Source organism: Mycteria americana, chromosome 8 (genome assembly GCF_035582795.1).
Source record: "Mycteria americana isolate JAX WOST 10 ecotype Jacksonville Zoo and Gardens chromosome 8, USCA_MyAme_1.0, whole genome shotgun sequence".
NCBI classification, from domain to species: domain Eukaryota; kingdom Metazoa; phylum Chordata; class Aves; order Ciconiiformes; family Ciconiidae; genus Mycteria; species Mycteria americana.
The window spans coordinates 17731363-17744635 of NC_134372.1; the positions used below are offsets into that span (position 1 = coordinate 17731363).

Here is a 13273-nt window from a genome sequence, read left to right on the forward strand (position 1 = left end):
ATAGGAGCTGCAAAACAACTTACTGTCCCTGTGTGCACAAGCATAGCGGCTGATGGAGCAGGATATTTAGCAATATTCTTTCTGCTCTGTGCTAGAGGCCAGGGTCACGCTCTCATGTACACAACCTGTGTAAGTGGTTGTAGCTTGCTGTCATATTGTACAGTTCATGTGCCAGATTTAAAGGGCTGAGTGAGGTGTGCTGAACAGTCATATATGGTAAGGCTCCGAGATCCCAGTTCAATTTTCCCTCTCCTTTATCAGCCATATCCCTATTAAAGATAGAATTTGTGTTCTGTGTTTACCTTCAAAGATGGCTTTAGTTTATCTCATTTTGTAGAGCCTTTCATGGTGTATTAGGCTATGCTGGGCTGAAGTTGTGCCATCTAAGTAAGATTGCTTAATCTGTCTCCTTCATTTGAAGTAGCTTTCTTATGCCTTTCATTACAAAGTCTTTAATAAGTCACATAGATTCTTTTTCACTTACTTCTGCTCTTCATTAGAAGTCAAACATCAGACACAGCTTTGAGACTCCCTCACTTTTCTTTGGCCAGTAATTAATCTAAAGAGCGCATCTGTTGTTTGCTGATTAATAAATGTTTTACTCATGGTATCCCCTAAAACTGCAAAGAAACATTTGGCTTGGCTGCTTCGAGGGTAAAAATGTCATTAAGATGAGTGCTTTAATTTTATATAAAATTTCAGGGTGTAGAAATTGTTCATAAGCCCCACACTGAGGAACGGGTATATTTGGTTTTGATTACATGGTATTAACCACATCTGAATATCATCTGCTAGTTTTAATCTGTAAATCCTCTGTTAGTTCCTTGGTTTCACATGTGATCAGTGCTTACAGAAATATTTTAAAAGAGCTGGAGCTGATTCAGTTTTAGAAAACTGGAACTTGCTTTATAGCTGTTACTGAATTGTAAAGACCAGAATCTAACTGCCGAATTACACTATTTGGCATTTTACTATACAACAAAACCCACTAAACTTGTGTTCAGATGCAATGTAAGAAACTAAAAGGTGAACTGCTTAGGTTTGCAGTTTTTACAGGCTTTGAAGGAAAATTTGAAAACGGATGTATCATCAGATTTTCCTCAAAACAAGACACGAGTTTGGAAAACACTATTAGAAATACTGGGATAAGATGTTTACTTACTTATCCAAGACAATATTCTGCACTTGTAAAACAGATAGGCAAACGGGGGAAAAAATGACCAGTGAGACCGTTCAGCCGTTCAGACCACTTTAAAACTGCAGAATTCTAAAACTTAGTTCATGGAAGTCAAATAGTAGTTCATTGAAGTAAAAGGATACATCGAATAAATATGCCCTACAGTAGACATTTAATATTAATCAGCATTACCATGCAAGGTGCATGGTTTTCGGTTTGCCATAGTCGCACCTGAAAGAAAACTGTTTGGTCTAGCTGGAAACTCGAAAGATTAAGGGGAGAAGTCTTCAGGCGTTCTCAACGCTTGCAGGTTGAAGTCATTTTTTTCCAGAGGCTAGAGAGGTTACTGCTCATTGCTTCTTGTGGGAGTGTAGATAGTTTGAAAATCTATGCCTGTTCCAAGGTCCAAACAACCTGAAAAGTCCATTTGGCCCACACATTTTCACATGGGGATTTTATGATAAAGGCAGAAATTAATCTCTTGTTTTCTGACCCTTAGCTCAGTACTTTAATCCAACGATCATTACTACTCTCTAGTAGTCCCATCTTTATTACGTTTCTGTAGAGTTTTTCTGTAAGGGAGCTTAGGTGATGTTCAACACCTGTTCAGCTGGCTATCTCTGCACATACTTGCAAGGCATACCTGGAAAGCCAAGCAGACAAACCCTTTGATTCAGCCATGCTGTGTTTTGTACATGGCGCAGGTGGCGCAGGCTGAGAGCTACCCACAGGCTGTCTGGCACTGCAGTACTCTTCTGTCTCTCTCATGCCTTTGTGATTTTTGCTGTTTCAGTTTGCTTGATTAAATTTTGAGTTTCGGATTTCTTTGAGATGGCATGGAGTCCTTTCCAATATGTGCTGTAAGGACAGAGTCATTGTCATTCCCATCAGTTTGTCAAATTGTCAGTCACTAGAGCTACAACAAAACTCAAAACTGAACATAATGTTGATCACTTAATACTTAGTATCTTAGAGTGTAGTTCTGCCTTTGCCTTCAGCTGTACTACTTTTTATGTGTCTGGTTCACTACACATCTGGCCAGGAACAAGTCCTGTGACCTGTATGTTTATTAATGCTATCACAGGGGAGACCACAGGAGTGTGCGGGAATGGAGAGGAAGGAAGGGATGTGTACTGTGTGCTTCAAGATGCACCTTTACATAATTGCGACTGTGTATATAAAGGAACAGATAAAATTAAGTTTTCTCATTGGACAAAGCTGAAAACTGTACTACGGGAATCAATGTTAAAGATTGAGATAGTTATTAGAACCCCAAGTTTCACATAAACCACAAGATTATGCAGAGTTAAAGAAATCGCCTCTCCTCCCAGTCTCTCTTTTCATTTGAAACCCAACCCAGTTTATTTGCAGCAAAATGTTGAACTCATTTGCTGCTCCATTACCAACATTGCTCTGTTAACATAAGCAAGTAGTTCTGGAGTAGTACTGAAGACACAAGCTGTTCTTTCAAAAGGCAGTAGGGTAGCTAAAAATATAATTTTTTGCCTAAATGAGATCCTTATCTGGAGAGCTGAATCTCCTTCCTTTTCCATCCATCTATTCATGTTGTTAAAATATAGTTGCTTCAGCATGTCACTGAAATGCAACTATCATTTTCTGTCTTCCATTCTTCCCCATGCGGCAACAGATTTAACATATTTTGGTGCTCTTCCACTCTTCAGCCATTCTTATTGCAATTGTATCTCACAATGAGATTCAAAGGCCTTAGGCCAAGTCTTCATTTCATGGATGTCAAGAAGACCATTGCCACTGACTCCAAAGGGATTCCCATTTGTCCTGTTTTGTCTTATTATCTGCCACAATGCGAATTCCATACCATAGTTCAAAAAGAGAAAAATTGAAGATTATACTTAATATTTTCTTTCAATTTTAGATTAATGCCCTTTAGTTGGTTTATTCCTAGAAGAGGCAGATGTGTCCCTGTCTTGTTGAGACTTACAAATCTTCATTTTAAACGAGATGTCAGGGTGTATTACTCACATAAATAAAACAGGATTCCAGAGCAGACCGAGGAGAGAGTGTCCAGAGCTGTTTTCTCCTCTTAGACCTGTTCAAGTAGAGCTGTGCCTGATCTGAGGTAGCACTGGCAAATTCACCTGTATTTGTCCTTACCATCACATGTCAAATCTAGATATGGGCTCAACTGGGTCTTCATCACGAACCTGTCTAGGGTCGCTATGGTGCATAGGCTACTTTGCTGAAAAAGCTTGGAAGTCTCTTATTTAATTATTTAATAGTCTATTTATTTATTTATTTATTTATTTTTAAGGAAGGAGGAAGCCTGACTGAAAGGTAAGGGTTTTCTGGCATTGACTCACTTTTAAGATCTTTTTTAATTGGAAAATGCTTCTATTTTCCAAAACATGTTTGGATTACATACTTTACTTACTGTGGCCACTTCTAAATCTAATCCCTTTCCTTAATCAGTCCCTCAGTAGTCTAATAGTTATTAAGCATCTTTTGGAGGAATTAGAAATAGCTTTATTTTAAGACCTATACTTGTGATTACAATGTATAATCCTCCCAATAGACATGTATAACCCATTTAATTCACCGTGGATTTATTTTAGGAAATTAAGGGATTAGAAATGATATTTTGAGGAATGGGAGAAGGTACATTACTTTTTAAGTTCATATTTCTTTTGACATATTGCATAAGGAAATCACTACAGGGACTATTTATACCTATATTTTTACAGTAACTATTTTGTAATAGTTTAGTTGTTCCTAAATTGCAAAATGCTTTTAGTATCTTGGAACAGTCTTCATAAATTGTGTATGTTTAACTAGATTTCACCTTAGACCTTATAGTGCTTCCAAATAAAACGGACAATGTAATGCATAGCAAACATAACATTTCTTTTCTAAAGAATAGTTTCACTAGATGTTGGACGCACTTGATACCAGGAGCTCATGTTTGAGGGGCCTTTATCCTGAATTCTGTGGGATAATTTGGGAGAGATATTTAAGAACTCTGACTTCTGCAGAAGCAGCCCTTGCAAGAGTCCTGTATCACCCACCTGGGTTACTCTTTCTAAACTTTTCCTTTCCTTCTTTCTCTCTTCTCCCACCTTTTGCATCCTTTCAGACTTACTCTACTCATGTTTATAATTTTTATTGACAAGACAGTTAAATGATGTCATCTCAGAGAAAGGAAAATAGCCAAAATTTTGCTAAATTGGTTTGTTTCAGATTTGATCAGGATGGAGAGGGCAGGTGCAGGCAGGGTAAAAAAAAAAAAAAAAGCTTAAATGCAGTCAGTGCTTATATCACTTCACAGATCACATTTCTCCTCAAAATGTAATTATCTGGACTAAAATTGGGTGGGGAAGGAAAGGAAACCCATAGCGGTATAGAATACTAAGCAAAATAGAATGAAGAATTCCTTGTTTGTTACGCAAAGTGGGACATTCTTTTTAAAATACATTTTAATGTATTTCCACTTGGCTTTCCAAAGAGAGTTATGCATATCTCAGAAGGCAAATTTTGCCCTTCAGTTTGTTACTATATAGCTGTAACCCCACCAAGAAGTACAGTTGGTGGTAATTCTGTTTGGCACAATACATTAAAGATAATGAATGAGAGAAAGCCAGCTATCTGCTCCAGTATGAATTCTCTTCAATTCACAAGAAAAATACATTTCTAGAGAAGTTCACTGTCAGGACAGTGCACTTGACTGATTGAAAGGCTGTTTATTTGAGTTGTCTTAGAAAACTCATCTCTGAAATTAGACAGAAAGAAAATAGAAAAGAGAAGTGTCTTCCTGCAATAAACATTTAGGAAAAAATTGCTTTTAGAAAATTACAAATCCTGTGACTTGATACTGCATCAGGCTCGTGACATTTAAGATAATACAAGTATTTCACAGCACAAAAGCAAATCATGTAATTTAGCTTGCCTCAACAAGCATTGCCTCAGCAGGGGTGTCTAATTCAGCACAGACAAAAGATTTTATGAAGTTCTCAGCATAAATACCCAGAATACTCTTGGCGCAGAAAATACCTTTCCAGAGCCTGTACAATAGTCAATTTCAGAACATTAAATGTAATGAGTAGTTGAAATCTATTGTGGATGGGGGCCAGAGTGAGTCATGTAGGCTCGAGTATAAAATCTGTATCAAAACTAGACATTATGTAAGTTTGACAAGAGCTAATGAGTGTGCTTGTATGTGATTTTGTTAAAACTTCATGTCAGCCTCTAATCGCCTTTACACACATTAGCCAGCTTATCCTTACACTGTCCCTCACGGGATATGTTACTACAGTAAAATGCTCTTATAACCCATGGAGAAGTGAAAGAAAGAAATTCAGTGACTGCAAATTCCATGATTTAAAAAGCCACTGGTTGCTACGTAGGTATCCATGTGTACACTGGAACTGAACAAAGTTTTTTTTCAAGATTGTTTTCATCTTGGAGCCCTCTAGGTCAACTCTGCTCTAAGCAATGTGTGGTTTGAAGTTGGAGCATCAATAATCCACCAGTAGACACAGGTTATGAAGGACCACCATGTGCTCAGTGTGTAGCTGGAGCTACACCTGCAGTAGTTTCTTCCAGCTGGTGCTCTCAGGGATGAGGGTTTTCCTGACTGCCAGAGCGCTGGGCAGCACAGGGATCCTGAGTGGGCAAGGGAGGTGGGGCTGTTGCTCTACCAATGTCGTATTCCAGGGTACTTTAAAACCTCATTAGGGCATATTGGGGGGGCATTCAGAGGTACACCCAGCTTACACAGAAGCCAGGTTTATTCTACTTTGCCACAGTTTGGGATTTACAATCCAGCTTTTCCTGAAAGACAGCTTTGGTTTAGGGTTATGGTTCTGAAAATACTCTGTTGTGCTCACAGTTTGTTATAAAAGCCAGTGGTATGATGGATATCCTGACAGTTTAGAGAGAGGCTTTCCAGTTTGGCTAATTGAGGAAGAGGGCTGGAACAGGATTAGAAGCATTTCCTCTCTTGTTAGCACCAAGAACTTCTGAGGAATTATTTTGAATGATGTATGCCAATATAGCTAACAGTAATTACATCAAGCTACAAAAGTGAAAATTTGGGTTAAATGTTACATAAAACTTCCTGGTAATAAGATATACTGGGCTGTGAAATAGCCTGTCTGTGGAAACAGTTCTGCATGCAGTTTTAGAGCTCAATTAAAATATTTCTGTGTTGGCAGAGAGAAGGCCTACTCTTCTGATAATCTGACAGAGCATCTCTAATTCTTTCACCTTGGGTATATTAATACTACACATAATTAAAATCGGATCATGATAAATTAACTAATTTGCCCTTAGAGTGATCAAAGGCCCTTTTGCCCTCAGGGTTCGTAGTAGCTGCTGTTCCCCCCCTCCCCACCTCCATTTTAATCATCAGTCTGAAATGTTTATTGGAAAAAGAAAAATTTCCAGAAATTATACTCTGAAAGTCATCAGCTCCTGAAGCTAGTGAAGTGTAAGGATGCCCTCTACTGAGCATGTGCTCGGAAGTTTTGTTTTGGAAAAAAAATTGTCCCCTGCTGGGTACAGAAAGCCTTTTCTCAAGCAGCTGGATGTCAGGTCAAAGTTGACTCATTCTAACACGCATCATGAATTGAACCTGAAGCACAACCTGCAAGTATTTGATGAAGAGTGGAAACTAAAGATAATTTGCTCATAGGAGTTAAAAAAAACCCCAATAGCTCAAGTGTCAACTTTCTGAAGAAAGGTCTAGCACAATTCTGGAATCCAGTCACCTGAACATAATGAGAAATATATTCACTGGTGAAGGAAAACTGATGATGAGAGGTTCTAAATACATTAGCAGTAAAATATATCACTATTTCTACTGAGAGCTTTTTAGGCCTTGTAATGATGTTCAAGACGAACACAATAATAAGGCCATCTTAAAATGCGGCATGGAAAAGTAGATTATTCTACTTACGTGTAATACTTTAAAATTTTCTTTTTGCTGTATAGTTAAGTCTGCCAAAAAGCTTGTGGAATAGTTCACGGAAAGTCCAGAAATATGTGTATCCATTAGCAGAAGTGAAGTCTTCAAGAGGAATACCATGTCATTTGCTTTGTTTCTGAGAAGATTTGGGAATTCAGAACCACAAACAGCAATGGAGAGCTAATCCTGTGCTGCCAGTTTAAATCAGATCAATATTTCCTATTTCTTTCTTCTCAGTTAAGGCCAAGTCAGGACTTCTTTTTGTCTCAAATTGTTGGAGGAAGTTCATCTTAACTCCCTCTACAGTCTCTTTCCTTTAGCATACAGAGTTTCAGAGAGCTGCTAACTGGCCACTTTTTAAATTCAGATGTGTATGCTATGAAAAGCAGCAATATCTTGGTGAGGCTAATGGTGAGGGTTTTGTCACTGAATTAACCATATAAATAATTCAGTGTGCCTGAGGAAATCTGGAAGACGACAAGCTCTGAAATATATATTAAAAACCAAAGTACTGAATTCTAATTAAAATTCATGCTTATGGCAGAGTTTTCTCTTACAGAAGGTACATTTTTTCTAGCCCTTGTTTTAATCAACTGAGTCTAATGCAACTAAATGGTCTGTAACAGTTTACTTCACTTCATATGTAATGGTATAATATGGCTGGAGAAATGGGCTGATAGGAACCTCACAAAGTGCAAGGTCCTGCACCTGGGGAGGAACAACCCCAGGCACAAATGTATGCTGGGAAACAGTTTTTTACCGTGAGGGTGACTGAGCACCAGAGCAGGTTGCCCAGAGAGGTTGTGGAGTCTCCATCCTTGGAGATATTCAAAAGCTGTCTGGGCATGGTCCTGGGCAATCGGCTTTTGGTAGCCTTGCTCAAGCAGGGGGGTTGGACCGGATTACCTCCAGAGGTCCCTGCCAACCCCAGCCATTCTGAGGTAATACGTCCAGATAGCAAATTAGGCAAACATGAACTAGAAACAAATATATTCTGACAGTAATCAATACTCTTTCATACATAGAGTCAGAGTTTTCAGAGCAACAAAATCAATAATAGCAGCAATGCAACTATGAATGTAAACAGTATAGCGGTGTACAAGCCTTTGACACCAAACAGCAGTGCCCAGGTTCTGGCTGCATATTGCTGAACAGATCCATACCTCCGTTCTGCTGTTGCAACAAGCTGGATCAACTAGGTGGCATAAGGTAAAAATATCCTAACTCCCAGATCCTGCCATCTGGGAATAAATTAGTATGGGGGAATATAGCCACGTATTGTAAGTAATAATGTTGCAAACAAGTAAATCATGTATATATTTATGTTACAGTATATGCCTGTCTTTTCTAAATATTCTTGTAAGCATCTGAAATTGTGCAAGTCTGAATTCACATAACTGCATAAAAACCTTCCAACATGAAAGAAATCATACACAGGTTTCTCCCTGCTATTGAATGGAGATGTTTCTAGCCTCTCAGGTCCTGAACTGGCAATTCAGAGCAGTTTGATTGCCTGCTTGATTGTTTGTGAGATAACGGTGAGATTGGCAGTGACAGGGTAATTTACTGAAGATTGCAATGTCAGACTGTATCCAAGGGGGCTTGTGAGCATAAAGATGTGATTCGCATTACTGACAGGACGCTGCGAGATTGATATGCCAATTGAAAGTTCATGGTGTCATCAGAAGTGTTTGGTCGCAGCATCCCATAATCTGCTGCACGATGAGGTCATTACAGACATAACATATGCTCACCTCTAATAACAGGTATAGCAAAAATATGATGCAGCTTGAACAGGTAAATGTAAATTCATCAAAAGGAGTAATTTACATCCTGTGTTTTGCTTCTGTTATTTCTAATGTGTTGATAGGATTCTCTTGACTGGTGGTCATCTAATAAAAGAACTGAGCGGACTAAACAGTGGGCAGCTTTAAGTTCATAGTTGTAGAGGTGTCACAAACTGAGAAAGAATGCAGGATGCTGAGAAAAAGTTCTCAGAGCTTAATAGGAAAACTGCCTTGAGTTATAATCTGAAGCTAATGGTGTCCTTACAATGATTATATAAAATGGGTGGAAAATGGGCTGTAGCAAAAAAAGAAAATTCCTACCGCCACGTTGGAAAGGATTTCAAGATGAATGGAGCTCTTAATGTGAATAGGCGACTGACCTTAAAGCAATGTATAGCTCTTGCAACAAGGTAGTTTGTCTAACTTAAATTTCCTTAGAGGGCTGAATGACACATTATCAGCGTACCTTGGCAATTTTGTTTTTAAATCAGAAACAGTCATTTCAGGCACACACAATCCATTGGAAATAAAAGGCTAATTGTAAAATAAGAAAGCTTTTTATAGGTTTGGGTTTGGGTTGGGTTTTCTTTTGTTGTTGTTGTTGTTTTTCCAGTTATCACTGTGTAGGGTAATGCTGGTCTGTTGTGCATTTGAAAATCTTGAAAATACATGAGTCATGATCTTACTCTAAGGTACTTTTGTCAACTAACCTACTGGAATGTTCTCTTTCATGTATGATATTCAGTATGTGCCCAGGCCATATTTGTATTCAAAAATCAGAATAATATGCCTTGGGGAGTCTCTGAAAGTTTACAGACCTAAGTAGATTGCAGATTGAATGCCTGATTCTTGCCAGAGTAGATGAACAAATGTTTCTAAATTTTTAGATATTATAATATTTTAAAGTAAATGGTTATTAATTTCTAAATTACAGTAGAACTCCATTGAGAGAACATATTTCAGTTAAATGATGATGCCAAAGGAAAGGATGATATTAGAAGTTGTTACTGTATGTGCTAAAAATAGTCAGTTGTGATTTATCTAAGTATACAGATTGATCTTCCCATTGAGGATTCCATTTTAATTTCTGGTGTTTAAATTCTAATTTTTCTTAAAAATACTTCTTAAGAAATATTCTTGATAGACAATCTAATATGTAATATGATGACTGAACCCACCAGCTTTGTGACTGATCTTTCCTTATCCAAGCATGCGAACAAGTTCTGATTCAGATATCTATGGGAGATGGGAGGTCCAGCAGCACTTCCCTACGAATTGCAAAAATGGGTGCAATGTAATTTTTATTTTACTTAGGTAATGATAACTTACTCTGTCACCCCCATCTCCTTCCCTCATCTTCCCAAACGGAACAAATGAAATTAAACAGCATAATTCTCAATACTTTTATAGCCCAGCAAGGAAATCTAAAAACGTTGTTGAAAAGATTAAAAACAAACAAACAAACAAAAAACCTAAGCAAAAAATCCTGTACTCCTTCTGCTATTCCTTCTTCCTAATTTCAGCCCTTAACAGATTTCTTTGGGACTGATTTCTCATCTAACACTGGTTTAAATTAATTGTAGTAGTAATGGTGTTTAACCGGTGTACTTGAGAAAGTCTCATCCTCATTGCATTATTGGTTCAATTACTAGTTTTATGGCATAGAGACGTTATGAGGAGTAAGCATTAACTTTTTTTCCCAGTGCCTTAAGATGTCCGTTAGATATTATTACTTGATAGCACTGTGCAGCTGGCTGAATCTTGATGATTCTTACCTTTCAGATGGCTTGGTTGACTGCCTAGATCCAGACTGCTGCCTCCAGTCTACTTGTCAAAATAGCCTGCTGTGCCGGGGTTCACGTGATCCTCTTGACATCATACAACAGAGCCATTCTGGTTCACCAGCTGTGAAGTCATTCTATGATCGAATCAAGCTCTTAGTGGGGAAGGACAGCACTCATATCATCCCAGGAGAAAATCCCTTCAACAGCAGGTAGTAGCTATAAATATGACACTGTATCTATGCAGTTGCATTGTATAGGACGATTTCTCCCAGAGATTTTATTCATGTTTTAACATGAGATGCTGCTTTCAGGTGCTTCATGTGTTTGTATCTCAGGCATTATTCCCACTGAGGGCACTCTGTTGCAATTTATGATGTGACCTTTATTTTGTAACACTGCATTTTATTAGCATTTTAATATACTGGCAACACCTAGAAGAAGGTTCCTTCCACTGACTAGGAGCTTCTGAGGTTTCTATTTTATGAAGACTGCAATCTAGAACAAGGGAAAATACAAACTAGTTTCCCGTTAAAAAGAGATTGCATTTTATTTAGTGCTGTTAACACAGGTTTCAATAACGGAATAACATTTCAAATTATTTTAAAGATACATTAACTTAGGGGGTTTTATTATTTATTCCTTCTATAAAACTGTTTTACTTGCTGTTTTACTTGCTGTTTTACTTGCATCATCAATACATCTGCCTAGGTTTTCATTTTCTTCTTGGTTTTCTTTTTCTATGTCTGTTCTTCCTATGATCATTAATTATATATTTGTAATGAATCTAAAAGCCAGCACATCATTAATTGATATTTGATGCCATTGTATGCTTACAGGAAGAGTGGTGTTCCTATTTATCAATATTACTTAAATATGTATCCATGGAAAGATGCTAAGAAATTGATGAATATGTTAATTATGTTCATACTGCCTAAGTTAAAACTTCATTTTTAAGAAAGAACTTAATTTGAGATAATGCCCAAAAGATTGGACGTCATCACAGGAAACTGTTTTTTTCAGTCAGGATTTCATTATAGGCTTATTGAGTGATGTAGAGCAAGTCACTAAATATTTGTAAAATTAAGATCATAATGTTTCTGGATACACCAGGGAGGTCCCCATTGCATTCATCCCTATCATGCTCAAATAACACAATGATTTCCATATTCTATCAGAAAAGTCCTGTTGGATCCTACTCTATATAATACAGGCTTTATCTATTCTATAAAATACTCTATACATACACACATGGAGTCATTTGGAAAAATGGAAGAAAATTGTTCTGTTCTCATCTAAATTTGTTGTGATTTTTTTTTTCCTCATCAGCTCTGTAAAAATGAAATGGGGGAATGCTTGCAATTTTCTGCAATCTTGCATGAAAAGGAAAACAAGACAAGAGAGAAGCTTACTAATTCATGAGGCTGAATAATTTGTCCAAAAAGGAATACAGGCTACAGCATAAAAAGTATATAGTCCACAGGCTGGTTGGTACATGCTGCTCTATATAAGTTACGGTCACCAAAATTTCCCTGAGTGAAGAGGAGCAGGCAGTTTCCTGTCACATACTATGTGCTAACCAGTGCTTGAGCTGTTGCCTCATTAAGCCACCCAGAATGAAAATTAGTCTATTCCCTGTATCTGTATTCCACTATCATCTTATGTTTAGTTGTGTTATTAACATGATCCAGCACTTCATTCCTAGATCTTGAAGTATTTTACAAAAACAGGTGATGATTATCATTCCAAATTTCTAGACGAGTATAGTGATATACAGACATTCTTGCACCATCCAAGAAGTATTAGAAATTATATTAGAAATAATCAAGCTGTTTATGTATGGATGTGGGTTGGAGTCTTCAAAACAGTCTAAGAATTAGAGCTCTAGACTAAGCAGGAGCTGGGCACTTCAATCCTGAGGCTTCTTTGAAAAAATCTCATTTGTAATTTTAGGGTTTTTTTAAAAAATATGTTTTCTAGGGTTCCTGGTGGCAGGAGTCTTAGTTCTCTTTTACTCATCTGAAGTACATCACCTATTTTAACATATCTTTGCAAATGGCATATTAATGACATTTTAAAATTGGCCTTAGCCTCTAAGTTGTGAAGGTACTTTTGAGAATTCTACAGCTCAGCCGTTATTTTTGGCACCAATTTTAGGCAAATCTAATGTATAGTGTCAAATTGAAAGTTTTAAAACTAAGGGGTTTGACTTTTAAAAAGTGGCACAGGGTTAGACTCCAGGTTTCACGTATACTGAAGCTGCCATAGTCTCAAGAAGTAGCTACCATGAAAGATAATGGCCTCTCTCTTTTCTTAGCTGAACCTCTCATTCCATTGAAAGAGATGAAAAAGTGGGATGAAATAGTGGTTATGATTTTTTTTCCAGTACTAGTGTAAGAAAAAGAAGTTATTTCCTACCCTGCTAAAGCAATAAATAACAAAATGTATTGATTGCAAAATTATTTAGATCTCACTGATCGTTTCTGTGCAGAAACAAGGTGAAAAGAAGTTTTCAGGAAAAAAAATAGCTACGTGTTTTTACACATTCAACTTCCATGTTAAGAAAAAAAAGGACTTAATGCATCAGCTT

At 37.4% G+C, this 13273-nt stretch overlaps 1 protein-coding gene across 7 annotated transcripts in view; it reads left to right on the forward strand.

The window, feature by feature from the left end:
- TENM2 (teneurin transmembrane protein 2) overlaps positions 1-13273 on the forward strand; it is a 547147-nt gene that overhangs the window by 494260 nt on the left and 39614 nt on the right. For all 7 annotated transcript variants that reach the window (XM_075509420.1, XM_075509421.1, XM_075509417.1 and 4 more), the window contains one exon: positions 10685-10895. In XM_075509420.1, the coding sequence (XP_075365535.1) occupies positions 10685-10895 (211 nt within the window). The remainder of the gene's footprint in view (positions 1-10684; positions 10896-13273) is intronic.